The following is a 14,626-nucleotide window of genomic DNA, read 5'->3' as shown; positions in this document are numbered from 1 at the left end:
TTCCCACTCCAGTCATACTTTCTCTCTTTGTGCCTGTGAAAAAAGGCGTATAAACTGACAGGAAACCATTACCTGAACTAAGCTTCAAAAGTCTTCCGGTGCTGGAGTCAGAATTTGACAGAGAAGTCAGCAGGTCTCCACAGGAATGGGATGCGGTGGCCTTCATGTCATTTGGAGGCTTCATGCTGTATTCCCTGTAGCTCTTGCTTCTCTGAGGCCTTTTCCCCGGACTTCCATGCAGAGACAGAGTTTGAGAATAATGACTATCATAATTTTCCAGACCGCCGTCGGAGGACAGCTGATAGGGCTGGATCTGGCTGGAGTCGCCCACATCCAGGCGTTTACCCAGTGAGGCCTCATGGGTGAGCTGGTAACTATCCAGTTTCATTATCAAGTCCTTTTCCGGAGAAGGACATGAAGACTTACTGTCCAGAAAAGATACTCGGTACCCATCTCGAGCCATCTTCTCTGGGGATCGAACTGCGGACTGACGAGGTGAGTAATGTCTGAATTCTAATCACCACCAAAGGAAGAGAACAAAACACAATCAGAATTCTTCCTGGCCCACTTGAGGTGCCTGCGCCCACCAAATATACTCTCCATCCACCAGAAACCGTTCTCATAAAGAAGCCCTTGACGATTTTGATAAATGATAGCATAAAGGGGAGAAAAGACTCCCACGTAGAATAACAACAATCAAAGGTATGAGTCATTTATGAAAACAGCAAAGAATCTAACACTTTAGAGATGAATTTCTTATCAATCAAACCCCCTAGAAATTTTCTCCCCATGCTGTAAAGTCAGAGTTTCTTTCTAGACACCAACTCATGTTAGAGCGAAGTTTTTGGTGCAGCAGTTATGATGCCACTCAAATGTCTGCAACCCATATCAGAGTGTTGCACTCAAGCCCCAGTTCTGCATCCAGTTCCAGCCAGCTTCTTGCTAACGCACACCCTGGGAGGCAGCAGGTGATGACAAGTGCTAGTTTGGCTTGGGGCTGGTGCTGTGGTGTAGCAGATAAAGCTACTGCCCACAGCGCCAACATCCCATATGGGCTCCGGTTCAAGTCCCAGCTGCTCCACTTCCACTCCAGCTCCCTGCTAATGCACCTGGGAAAGCAGTGGAAGATGGCTCAAGTGCTTGGGCCCCTGCACCCATGTGAGAGACCCAGAAGAAGCTCCTGGCTTCACATTGGCCCAGCTCCAGCTGTTGTGGCCATTTGGGGAGTGAACCAGTGGATGGAAGATCTCTCTCTGACTCTGCCCCTCCCACCCTGTAACTCTGCCTTTCAAATAAATAAAAAATAAATCTTAAGAAAAAAAAAGTGCTAGTTTAAGTCCTAGCTGCTCTGCTTCTGATCCAGTTTCCTGCTATTGCATCCTGGGAAATAACAGATGGTGACACAAATACTTGGGCCCCTTTCACCTATATGGGAGATCCAGATGTAGTTCTGATCTCTTGGTTTTGGCCTGGTCCAGTCCTAACTGTTGGAGATATTTGGGGAGTGAACCAGTAGATGGAAGATCTCTCTCTCTCTCTCTCTGCATTTCAAGCAGATGAAAATAAACTTTTCTTAAATTAAAAAAAGTGATCCAGAAGATTTGAAAAGAGCCAAATCAAACCTATAGGACTGAGAAATAACTGAAATTAAGAATTCAGGGGCCGGCGCCGTGGCTCACTTGGTTAATCCTCCGCCTGGGTAGCTGACACCCCATATGGGTGCTGGGTTCTAGTTCCGGTTGCTCCTCTTCCAGTCCAGCTCTCTACTATGGCCTGGGAGGGCAGTGGAGGATGGCCCAAGTGCTTGGGCCCCTGCACCCGCATGGGAGACCAGGAAGAAGCACCTGGTTCCTGGCTTCAGATCGGCGCAGCGCCGGCCGTGGCAGCCATTTCGGGAGTGAACCAAAGGAAGGAAAACCTTTCTCTCTGTCTCTCTCTCTCACTGTCTATAGCTCTACCTGTCAAACAAACAACAACAAAAAAAAAAAAACACACAGATTTTGCACAGCTAAAGAATATAATTATTGCTGGTGCTGTGGCTCAATAGGCTAATCCTCTGCCTGCGGCACCGGTACTCCAGGTTCTAGTCCCGGTTGCCCCTCTTCCAGGCCAGCTCTCTGCTATGGCCCGGGAAGGCAGTGGAGGATGGCCCAAGTGCTTGGGCCCTGCACCCCATGGGAGACCAGGAGAAACACCTGGCTCCGGGCTTTGGATCAGCGTGGTGCGCCGGCCATGGCGGCCATTGGGGGGGTGAAGCAATGGAAAAGGAAGACCTTTCTCTCTGTCTCTCTCTCTCACTGTCCACTCTGCCTGTCCAAAAAAAAAAAAAGAAAAAAGAAAAAAATTATTGAACTGAAGTATGACCATAAGGAATTATCCAGAATGCGGAGCAGACAAGAAGATTAAAGACATAAAAGAATAAGAGACAAAAAGGACAAAACGAAATCTCTGACATATACTTACTCAAACAAGAGTCCTAAAAGGACAGGAGAGACCGCTGGCGCTGCGGCTCACTAAGCTAATCCCGCCTTGCGGCGCCAGCACACCGGGTTCTAGTCCCGGTCGGGGCACCGGATCCTGTCCCGGTTGCCCCTCTTCCAGGCCAGCTCTCTGCTGTGGCCCGGGAGTGCAGTGGAGGATGGCCCAAGTTCTTGGGCCCTGTACCCCATGGGAGACCAGGAGTAGCACCTGGCTCCTGCCATCGGAACAGCGGGGTGCGCCGGCCGCAGCGCGCTAGCCGCAGCGCGCCTACCGCGGCAGCCATTGGAGGGTGAGCCAACGGCAAAAAGGAAGACCTTTCTCTCTGTCTCCCTCTACTGTCCACTCTGCCTGTCCAAAAAAAAAAAAAAAGGACAGGAGAGAAACAATGGGACACAAGCAATATTTGAAGGACTTTCTAGAACTAATGAGACGCAAATTGTAGATTCAAGTGGATAAATACCAAACAGGAAAGACTATAAAAAATATGCATCACAGTGAAACTGCAGAAGACCAAGGACTACTGGAACTCTTAAAAGCCAGCCAGGGGGCTGGCACTGTGGTATAGTGGGTAAAGCTACCGCCTGCAGTGCCAGCATCCCATATAGGCTCCGGTTTGAGTCCCGGCTGCTCCATTTCTGATCCAGCTCTCTGCTATGGCCTGGGAAAACAGTGGAAGCTGGCCCAAGTCCTTGGGCCCCTGCACCTGCGTGGGAGACCCAGAAGAATCTCCTGGCTCCTGGCTTCAGATCGGCGAAGCGCCGGCCGTTGCGACCATCTGGGGAGTGAACCAGTGGATGGAAGACCTCTATTTCTCTGCCTCTGCCTCTCTCTGTGTGTAACTCTGCCTTTCAAATAAATAAATAAAATAAACAAATCTTTAAAAACAAAAAAGGTAGCCAGAGGATGAGAAGACAGATTATCCTTGCAGGAGTGACAGATTTCCAGCTGACTTCTCAAAAGGAACCACAAAAGACGGAATGCAATGGAATATCTTCAGTATTCTGAAAGAAACAACTGCTGACCTGGAAATCTAAACCCAGCAAACATCCTTCAGGAATGGTGGCAAAACAGAGGCATTTTCCGATCACCAAAAACTAAAGAGTTCATCAGCAACAGGCCAACATGAAAGAAAATTCTAAAGGCTGTATGATGTGCTGGAAGGAAATGATCTGAGAGGAAGTCTGGAATGAAAAAAGAAATGAAGAGCAAACAAAGTGGTACATACATGGCTAGCTTTCAATGAACACTGTATAGAAGTGTCTTGTGGGAAATAGGGAATGATATATGGAATTAAAATCCACAGAAATACTATAGATAGGGAGGAATGGAAAGGAGTAAAAGTACTCTAAGGTCTTCCAATTATCCAAGAGAAATCTTAAAATATTGAGTAATTTTAAAACTGTCTAAGTGAAGGTCCCATATTTTGGGAATAATACTAAAAGTGCAGACACTGTGTATAATCTATACACTAGCGGAGGGGGAAAATGAACAAATAGAAAAATTACAAGCCCAAAAGAAAGCAAGTTAAAGGAGAGACATGAAATTGTCGGCCAATACTGAAAGAACAAAGGAGGCCAAGATACTCGCACCTGAAGCAGGAAATCGCCCAGGTCCCTGAGCATCCAATCAGACCCCAAGAAAGCAGGAAAGTTAGCTGGTCCACTGAACAGGGCCTCAGGACAGCGGCATCTCCCTCTTCGGTCACACCCAGGTTTCTCTGACAAGGTGGGGACAGTTAATCAGTGAGCAAAATATTTACCGTCTTCCTGGTGATTGTCACTTGGCATCTCCCTTCTTATCACTTCCTGCATTTAAAAAAAGTTTGAAAGTTTAGGTAGAGGGGCATCCACAGGCATTCAGATATGGGCTTAGTAGACTGGGAAGTTAGGATAGTTTCTTTGTAGCAAGGAAGCCCATCCTTGCAAGTTAGGGAAACAGACCTTCAAGGGATGGCCCAGGTTTAAGCCTATGTCAAGCAGTCACAATACAAAGAGATCCTAGAGTTGCCTTGAGCAGGTAAGGAGACTCCTTGAGAACTATCCTTAGAAGGTAAAGGACACACCACACCATGAAACACTGCACTTTCCCTGTTCTAGATGGCTCAGCGTAGAAGTGAAACGAGGCTGCCTTTCTCACTTTGCTTTTTCTGTTTGAAGGATGCTCATACTGGAACAAGTGTTTGTCGTAGGGGGTAAGACGGTGGCTGAGATGCTGGTGACTCAGAATGCTAGAGTTTGATATCTGGGTCTGGCTCCTGGCTCCAGTTTCCTGTAAGGGAGACCCTGGGAGGCAGTGGTAATGGCTCAAGTGGTTGGGTTCCTTCCACCCACACAGAAGACCAGCCTTGAGTTTCTGGCTCCTGGCTTTGGCTTGTTGTGGAGGAGTTACCAACAGATGTTTTTTCTCTCTCTCTGCCACTCAAAAAAAAAAAAAAAAAAAAGGGCTCTACATACTTATTCTTCTGAATATTGACCATGGTACTTGATGGGAGTTTTAATGGGCTGGAAATTAACCTAAAAAAATAGCTAGACAAAGATCGAAGCAAAATGGAAAATGGGTATTTGCTTTTTTAAATTATCTTTCTAGCAGCCATGTGAAGAGAGAAATTCTACTTCCTTATTTCTTAAATGAAAAGGATTACAACAAATTATTCAATTTCTTTTTTTCCTGGTCACTTTAAAAGTATTTTCAGAGTATTTTTTTCTTCAAAAATCTAAGAACTATTTAACTGGAGTTTTTTTTTAATTTCTGTTCCCTTAAATCAACATTAAGCTATTAAAAATGGCAGTTGACAGGGCAGACATTTGGCCTAGTGGTTGAGATACCACTTGGGTAACACATATCCCATATCAGAGTGCCCAGGACTGATTCCTGATTCTGTCTGTACTCCATCTTCCTGCTAACTCGATCCTGGGAGGCAGCAGGTGATGGCCACCATATGAGGGACTCAGATTGAGTTCTGGTCTTCTGGCTTTAGCCTGATCCAGCCCTGGTGGTTGTGGGCATTTGGGAAGTAAACCAACAAATGATAGCTAGCTCACTCTGCCTCTCACTTTTTTTTTTTTTAAAGGGTAATTGAGATAGTTTCTAAGTCACTCAAGTACAATTTCAAAAAACAAAGAAATTAATTAAGTGCTAACATGTCTTTTTACAAGGTGATGGTATTATACAAGAGCACTTCAGATAGTTTGTGAGAAATAGAATTAAAAGATTCTTGGTGCAAAAAAATTTTGCAATCCATGCATAGAGTTTTCATAATATGGATTTTCCATGAACTTTTTAAGACCCCTGTATACTCAAACCATCTTGCTTTTTTAGTAATATCTTAACTATCTAAATTGTGTATTAATAAGAATCTTTGTTTCTTTTTTTTCTCCTGGATACTCTGTGTAATTTCACTATTCATTAATTTAGCAAAGAAAGGGCAGACAAAGGGAGACAGTGATTATAACTTATTAGTTCTCCTTGTATCATATTCAGTCATACAAGTAAGTCTGATATAATGGTTGTATCCCATCTTGCATCATTTATTCACACTGAACCCTTGTTATCTTAAATTCTTTTCCCATCTGGCATGACCTCCACCTTCCCACTGCCCACACCTGCTGTGCCATCTTTACCCTCTAACTTTTCTGTGATGCTGAAGAGGCACCTTTGAGAAAGCTACCCCTAAGCATAAGGCTCAGTAATTAAAAGGTAGAGATAGAAAATGTAATAGACAAGGCAACAGGAGATGGAGAAACTGGGTAGAGAAAAGAGATTTTTAAACCAACAAAAAACTGTAATAGTTACATTCCTGTTTGAGGACCGAAATGCCTAGCATAACATGTGTGAAGTTGTATGTATAATAGATGATACCTGATAACAGGTAAGTGGGGGAGAGACAAAAAGAAGGCTGCAATTAATAGAGCAGAGAAGGTAATCTGCATCTTGTCCTGACTTTTCCTTCTAGAGGGTCTAAAATGCTTCCTTCAAACAAGTCCTCTAAGACCTTCATAAATAACTGAGAGTTCACTGAGTTATTTGTATACAGCATTGGCTGGTCAATAGGTCAGCAGGAGAGTTATACATTACCTGTGTTCCCAGAGGAAAAGTGCCTGCTTCCTGGTCTGGGGTACCACTGCCTTGGGTTACCAAAGCACTTGCTAGGGAATCCTTTATTTCCCGGTTGGGGAAGGGAATAAAGAGTCCTTTGTCTGAGTCTGTGTTAAGAGAAAAGACAATACAATGAAGCTGTGACCAGACTTCAAAGGCAGTGTGTCTTATAGGATTTTATCAGAAGAAAAGTCACAACACTGAGTGCTAGTTCTGGTGTCACTACTTGCAAAGCATGTGAATTTCGGTACATGGCTTCATCTTTCTGAATCTCTCACTTCATTTGTAAAACAATGATGATAAAGCTTAAATCATATCTCTCAGGGTTGAGGTGAGGTTAAAATAAGGTAATGGATGTGAAATGGCTTCATAAATTATGAAGTGCTCCAGAGAAATTCAGAGGAAGGCATAGAGAGTATTTTGTACGTGTCCTAAGTCAGTAAATTAGGAACCTGACACCAATTCAACAATCTCTAGCCATAGGGGGAGATGCTGGGACTAGATTCACTGGCATGACACATGTCCAGGGCTCTGCACCGATTCATGATTTGAACCAGCCTCTTTCTGTCTTGACTTGCTCATGGGTAAGAAGAGAAAAAGGTCTCCCAGTGTTTTTGTTTTTGTTTTGTTTTGTTTTGTTTTTGCCTCGTTAGACAAGTTACTTTAAAATAATTGGGAAAAAACAGAATTCTAGGATTTGGGGGCTTCTTGAGGAAACTGGATGAAAATAAGAGCTTTGCTTTTGTTTAGACTGAGTTTTTTCCCCAGCAAGATTGCATAAGATTTAAGATAGTTTCAGAAACTTGGACCTTCTTCAAATGTATGTTCTGCCAGTTTTCACCTTCTGGCTCCGGTAACAGAAAGCTGCTATGAGCCAGTGAGAGTGAGGACATAAGTGGAAAAGGGCAATCCTCTGAGAACTAGCCACTTGGACCATCTGGGGCTCTAAGACGGTTCCCAGTTTTTTTTTTTTTTTAAGATTTATTTATTTATTTGAAAGAGTTACACACACACAGAGAGAGAGAGAGAGAGAGAGAGAGAGAGAGGCAGAGAGAGAGATCCTCCATCTGCTGGTTCACTCTCCAATTGGCCGACATGGCCGGAGCTGAGCCAATCTGAAGCCAGGAGCCAGGAGTTTCTTCTGGGTCTCCCACACCAATGCAGAGCCCCAAAGACTTGATCCATCTTCTACTGCTTTCCCAGGCCATAGCAGAGAGCTGGATCAGAAGTGGAGCAGCCAGGTCTTGAACCAGTGCCCATACAGGATGCTGGCACTGCAGCCAGTGGTTTTACCTGCTATGCCACAGTGCCAGCCCCATGCTTCCCAGTTCTGAGATGACTCCTAGAACTGAAATGTCCTACTTCAACACAAGACCCTCTTCCACTAGAACGACTGTTCTCAAAGTGATCAAATTCTCAAACATCATGCTTTCTGGTTCCTCTCACGGTGGTATGACAGGAAAGAAATTGTTGCAACCTGGCTCTTCACAGAATGAGACTGGTCAGTAAGCTGTGATTTGGATTCAGGGTCCTCTCACCCTTTTCTTGCAGAGAAAAATTTTGCACGTGTCCCTGACCTGGCCATTTTGCTTTTTCTCCTCTACCACTTATGTTCCTCTTCAAGGTTTCTTTTTCATTCAAGCCACTTTTTGGTTCATGCAAATCCCCCACAGTCTTTCTGGTAAACGCTATCACATCTTCTCCTGAGGTTCAGCTGTCTCCTAACTCCAGATGATCCTAAATCTAAATTTCTTAACCATGACCTCTCTTTTGCATCCAGACCTAATTTCCTGAACAGCCCCAAAGAGTGGCCCACAGTGGCACAAATACACAAAGTCGGCATTTTCTAAATCAAATTCACTCTTTAAAAAAAAAAGATTTATTTATTTGCAATTCAGAGTTACATAGAGAGAGGAGAGGAAGAGAGAGAGAGTGGGAGAAAGAGAGATCTTCCATCTGCTGGTTCACTCCCCAGTTGGCTGCAATAGCCGTAGCTCCGCCAATCTGAAGCCAGGAGCCAGGAGCTTCTTCCAGGTCTCCCACGTGGGTGCAATGGCCCAAGGACTTGGGCCATCCTCCGCTGCCTTCCTAGGCCATAGCAGAGAGCCGGATCGGAAGTGGAGCAGCCGGGTCTCAAACCAGCATCCATATGGGATGTCGGCGCTTCAGGCCAGGGCATTAACCTGCTGCGCCACAGCGCCGGCCCCTCAAATTCACTCTAAATTGCCATGCCTACTTCTGTTGGTGCCTTCCTCTACCTTGGCATTGGCATTCCCATACACCCAGCCCATTAAGACAGAAACTTATTCTTTACCTGTCATTCATCAGAATTCTTAATATTCATTATGTGAGAGAAGAAAAGGGAACTTTATTTTAATTAAGATATTCATATACCATATAATTCATTCTTTTACGGTATATAATTCAGTGGTTCTTAATATATTCACAAAGTTATACAACCATCACCATTATTTCCTTTTTTTCTGTTAAAAGATTTATTTGTTTATTTGAAGTTATGTTGTGGGGTTGGGGGAGAGGGGTCTTCCACTTGCTAGTTCACTCCCCACATGGCTGCAATGGCTGGAGCTATGCTGATCCAAAGCCAGGAGTCAGGAGCTTCTTCCTGGTCTCCCACGCAGGACTTGGGCCATCTTCTGCTTTCCCAGGCCATAGCAGAGAGTGGAACAGTCAAGACTTGAACTAGCACCCATATGGGATGCCAGCACTGCAGGCAGTGGTTTTACCCATTACGCCACAGCACTGGTCCCACCATTATTTCACTCCAGGACATTTCACCAACCCAAAAAGAAATCCTATAGCTGTCGCTTCCAATCTAAACCCTCCCTGCTAGCCCTGGAAAACATCAATATAATTTTCGTGTCTATAGATTTACCTATTTTGGTTATTTCATAGAAATGAATCCTATACTACTTGAATATGACCTTTTATGTCTATCTGGCTTCTTTTCACTTAGCATCACGCATTCAAGATGCATTTTGTAGCATGTCTCAGTATTTCATTCCTCTTTATGGCTGAATTATCTTCCTTATATGAATACCATGGTTTGTTTATCCATTCATTGATCAGTAGATTTTTGGCTATTACGGATAATGCTGCTTTCACTCTTATGCAACTTTCTATGTTGGGATAGGTTTCCATCTCTCTTGGGTATACACCTAGGGGTGGGATTGCTAGGTCAAATGGAACTGCCAAACTGTTTTCCAAAGCAGCTATTCAGTTTCACTTTCCCATCAGTGATTTATGAAGGCTCCAAATTCTCCACTTCCTTGCCATCTCTTTTTTAAAAATGAGATTTATTGGCCGGCGCCGCGGCTCACTAGGCTAATCCTCCGCCTTGTGGCGCTGGCACACCGGGTTCTAGTCCCGGTCAGGGCACCGGATTCTGTCCCGGTTGCCCCTCTTCCAGGCCAGCTCTCTGCTGTGGCCAGGGAGTGCAGTGGAGGATGGCCCAGGTACTTGGGCCCTACACCCCATGGGAGACCAGGAGAAGCACCTGGCTCCTGCCTTCGGATGAGTGTGGTGTGCCAGCCACAGCGGCCATTGGAGGGTGAACCAATGGCAAAGGAAGACCTTTCTCTCTGTCTCTCTCTCTCTCACTATCCACTCTGCCTGTCAAAAAAAAAAAAAGAGATTTATTTTTATTTATTTGAAAGGCTTGAGAGAGAAAGGGAGAGACAAAGAGAGAGAGAGAGGTCTTCCATCTGCTGCTTCACTCCCCAGATGGCTGCAACAGCTGGGGCTGGGCCAGGCTAAAGCCAGGAGCCAGGAGCTTTCTTTGGGTCCCCCATGTGGTCCCCCCTTGCGGGCCATCCTCCAGTGCTTTCCTAGGTGCATTAGCAGGGAGCCGGATGGCAAGTAGAGCAGCCAGGACTCAAACTGGCACCCATATGTGACGCCAGCACTGCTATGCCACAGCACTGGCCCTATTATCTATCCTCTTGATTCTAGTCATCCTGGTGAGTGTGAAGTGGTATCTCACTGTGGTTTCTCTCTTTCTTTCCCTCCTTCCCTCCCTCCCTCCTTTCCTTCCTTCCTTCTTCCCTTCCCTCCCTCCTTCTCTCTCTTCCTCTCTCCTCGCTCCCTTCCTTTCTTTTTAAAATTTTTTAAAAGATTTATTTTATTTATTTGAAAGATAGAGTTACAGAGAGAGGTAGAGATAGAGAGAGGTCTTCCATCCTTTGGTTCACTCCCCAGATGGTTGCAATGACCGGAGCTGCGCCGATCCAAAGCCAGGAGCCAGGAGCTTCTTCCAGGTTTCCCACATGGGTGCAGGGGCCCAAGGACTTGGGCCATCATTTACTACTTTCCTAGGCCATAGTAGAGAGCTGGATCAGAAGAGGAGCAGTCGGGACTAGAACCAGCGCCCATATGGAATGCTGGTGCCTCAGGCCAGGGTTTTAACCTGCTGCACCACAGCGCCAGCCCCCCTCCCTTCCGAAGATTTATTTGTTTATATGAAAGGTTGAGTAGCGGGGGGGGGGGGACACACACACACACACATGCACACAAAATCTTTCGCCTGCTGGTTCACTCCCTGAATGGCTGCAACAGCAGGGGCTGGGCAAGGCCAAAGCTAGGAGCCTAGAGCTCCATCTGGGTCTCCCAGATGGATGGTAGGGGCCCAAGTACTTGGACCATCTTCTGCTGCTTGCCCAGACACCTTAGCAGGGAGCTAGATGGGAAATGGAGCAGCCAGGACTTGAAGAGGCACACTGATATGGGATGCTGGCATCACAAACTGTGGCTTAATCTGCTGTGCCACAATGCCCGCCCTCCAAGATAAATTTTAAAGACCAGAAATAACTTGCTTTTCACTATTCTCCAAAAATAAATGAAGCCCTGTTAATCCCCAATGAAAACAACTGAATCCCTGACTTTAAAAATATCAGTGTGTAGTATCTATTTCATACATAATATCATGAAAGGAAATTAACAAAGATTTTCTTTCCCATCATGAACAGACTGCCTATTACCTTGGGAATCTTAGATACTTTCCCCCTTAAATACTTGTCACATCTTTAATTCAGAAATTTAAGTCTTCTGAATTTTGGACTGCATGGGAAAGCACTGTAGGTAACCATACTTACTGTTTTGTCTACAGTTTTTCCCATGCCTTCAAGGGTTTGATCAATCCGTGCTTCCTCATCTGCCTTCACATTCCCATTGCCCTACTCAGGACGTGTCCCCTTTACTTCCGGCTTGAACTATTGCCGCCAGTTCCTGCCTATCTCACTGAATCTAGCTTGAGTTACCTAAATCACACATTTAATCACACCTCCCACCTAAAGCATCATTAATTGTTACACATTTTTTTTTTTTATTTTTGACAGGCAGAGTGGACAGTGAGAGAGAGAGACAGAGAGAAAGGTCTTCCTTTGCCGTTGGTTCACCCTCCAATGGCTGCTGCGGCCGGCCCACCACACTCATCCGAAGGCAGGAGCCAGGTGCTTCTCCTGGTCTCCCATGGGGTGCGGGGCCCAAGCACTTGGGCCAGCCTCCACTGCACTCCCTGGCCACAGCAGAGAGCTGGCCTGGAAGAGGGGCAACCAGGACAGAATCCAGTGCCCTGACTAGGACTAGAACCCGGTGTGCCAGCGCTGCAAGGCGGAGGATTAGCCTATTGAGCCACAGCGCCGGCCCTTGTTACCCATTTTCAAGACCGTAAGATGAACATGATTAGTATTGGAACTTGGCCCCAGCTCCTGCCACAAACTGTCAATCTAAACGGTCACACCCGTCTTTGCTGCTGCTTTCCTCTCTGCTTTGAACCTTTCCCCTCAACTATGCCCAATGAATTCCATTTGAAGGTCCAACTTAAACGTCTCCTGTTTTGTGAAAGCTTTTCCCAAGCCCCTGATGGTCATGTTGCTGCCTGTGTTCTATATCTCTGCCACAGTTCAGTTCAGACTAGCCTGACTCATGACCTAATTAGCCATGATCAATCTTTCTGGATTGGGAGTCTGTGAAGATCTGCTATTGTATGTTCTCCTTGTTGCCTTGCCCACAACACAGGATCTGCCCAGTAAATATCACTTCTTTGCTGAATTACTTTCTTTTCCACTATGGCCAAAATGGCTAGTTGCCCCCCACCAATCCTACATATTCATTATTCCAATCTTAGAACCACCTCCAACAGCCTTAGATTGCCATTATCTTGATTTCAATAGGAGAGGGGAAGGGAATTTCTATATTATTTAAGCAACTGTTTTGGAATGTCTCAGCTCTTCAAGTTGATCTTTATCCATCATGAAACTACATCATAGCTAAACCAAGAGATGACAAAACAGATTGAAATTGTATGGATTTTAATGAGTTTTAAAAAAAGACCTTGACATATCTGCCAGGCAGAGAAACGAGCCACTGAGGATGACTGTGGTGAATTTTTTCTTCACTATTTTAAAATAAGACATTCATTAGGTCAGTATGTTTTAGGTGGTATTCTATTTAAAGGCAACAAGAATTGGCTAAAACAATGAGCAGGGCCCTTTTCACCTCAGTCTCGGTGTTGTATATGTATCTCAAGCCTTCCTCCCCATCACACCAATGCTCATCATGACCTGCCGTACTTCTTACCACTTTCACACAGCTGTTCACACCAACCCCACCAAGAACTGCTGCTACTCCTCCTTTTGGACTGTTTCAGTGCTTGACAGCCTCCAAGGTCTGAGGGCTTTGCCTATGTATCTCCCCAAACCCTTTGCCCACTGCACCAGCACACTCTGGGTTTCTGGCATGTCACTTCCTCCACAGTGTTTCTGAATCTCAGTCGTCTCACAAGCGCTGAGAGTATCAATCCTGTTTAAGAAACTGCAGTTTAAGAAACTAAATTCAGGGGGCTGGTGTTGGGGCATAGCAAGTAAAGCTGCTGCCTGTGGCGCCAGCATCCCATATGGGCTCCAGTTCGTGTCCCTGCCACTCTTCTTTGGATCCAGCTCTCTGCTATGGCCTGGGAAAGCAGTAGAGGATGGCCCAAGTGCTTGGGCCCCTGTACCTACATTGGAGACCCAGAAGAAGCTCCTGGATCCTGGCCTCAGATTGGCCCAGCTCTGGCTGTTGTGGCTATTTGAGGAGTGAACCAGTGGATGGAAGACCTTTCTCTCTGTCTCTCCCTTTCTCTGTATGTAACTACCTCTCAAATAAGTAAATTTTTTTGAAGAAACTAAGCATATAAGAAGACATTTATTTATATATTTTAGAGATTTATTTGTTTATTTGAAAGGCAGAGTTACAGAGAGGCAAAGAGAAATAGAAAGGTCTTTCACCCTCTGATTCACTCCCCACATGGCTGCAACGGCCAGAGCTGCACTGATCCAAAGCCATGAGCCAAGAGCTTCTTCCAGGTCTCCCATGTGGGTGTAGAGGCCCAAGGACTTGGGCCATCTTCTACTGCTTTCCCAGACCATAGCTGAGAGCTGGATTGGAAGTGGAACAGCCAGGACTCAAATCGACGCCCAAATGGGATGCCGGCACTGCAGTCTGGGGCTTCAACCACAGTGCTGGCCCCAAGAAGGCATTTTAAAAAGATTACATTGAGCCGGCGCCGTGCCTCAATAGGCTAATCCTCCGCCTTGTGACGCTGGCACATCGGGTTCTAGTCCCGGTTGCCCCTCTTCCAGGCCAGCTCTCTGCTGTGGCCAGGAAGTGCAGTGGAGGATGGCCCAAATGCTTGGGCCCTGCACCCCATGGGAGACCAGGAGAAGCACCTGGCTCCTGCCATCGGATCAGCGTGGTGCGCCGGCCACAGCGCGCCGGCCATGGCGGCCATTGGAGGGTGAACCAACGGCAAAGGAAGACCTTTCTCTCTGTCTCTCTCTGTCACTGTCCACTCTGCCTGTCAAAAAAAAAAAAAAAAAAAAGATTACGTTGAGGCTGGCACCGTGGCTTAACAGGCTAATCCTCCACCTTGCAGTGCCGGCACACCGGGTTCTAGTCCCGGTTGGGGCGCCAGATTCTATCGCGGTTGCCCCTCTTCCAGGCCAGCTCTCTGCTATGGCCCGGGGAAGGCAGTGGAGGATGGCCCAAGTCCTTG

At 46.0% G+C, this 14,626-nt stretch overlaps 1 protein-coding gene across 1 annotated transcript in view; it reads right to left on the bottom strand.

Moving 5' to 3' along the window:
- Window positions 1-14,626, bottom strand: part of LRRC36 (leucine rich repeat containing 36) — a 52,070-nt gene that overhangs the window by 19,254 nt on the left and 18,190 nt on the right. The window contains exons 6-8 of the mRNA XM_062177018.1: window positions 6,556-6,683; window positions 4,241-4,286; window positions 73-513 (exon numbers count right to left, since the gene is read on the bottom strand). Coding sequence (XP_062033002.1) covers window positions 73-513; window positions 4,241-4,286; window positions 6,556-6,683 — 615 coding nt within the window. The remainder of the gene's footprint in view (window positions 1-72; window positions 514-4,240; window positions 4,287-6,555; window positions 6,684-14,626) is intronic.

The sequence above is a fragment of the Lepus europaeus genome, chromosome 19, assembly GCF_033115175.1.
Source record: "Lepus europaeus isolate LE1 chromosome 19, mLepTim1.pri, whole genome shotgun sequence".
Taxonomy (NCBI): domain Eukaryota; kingdom Metazoa; phylum Chordata; class Mammalia; order Lagomorpha; family Leporidae; genus Lepus; species Lepus europaeus.
Note: the sequence above shows the minus strand (reverse complement) of the source record. Positions and strands in the feature narration are given on the sequence as shown.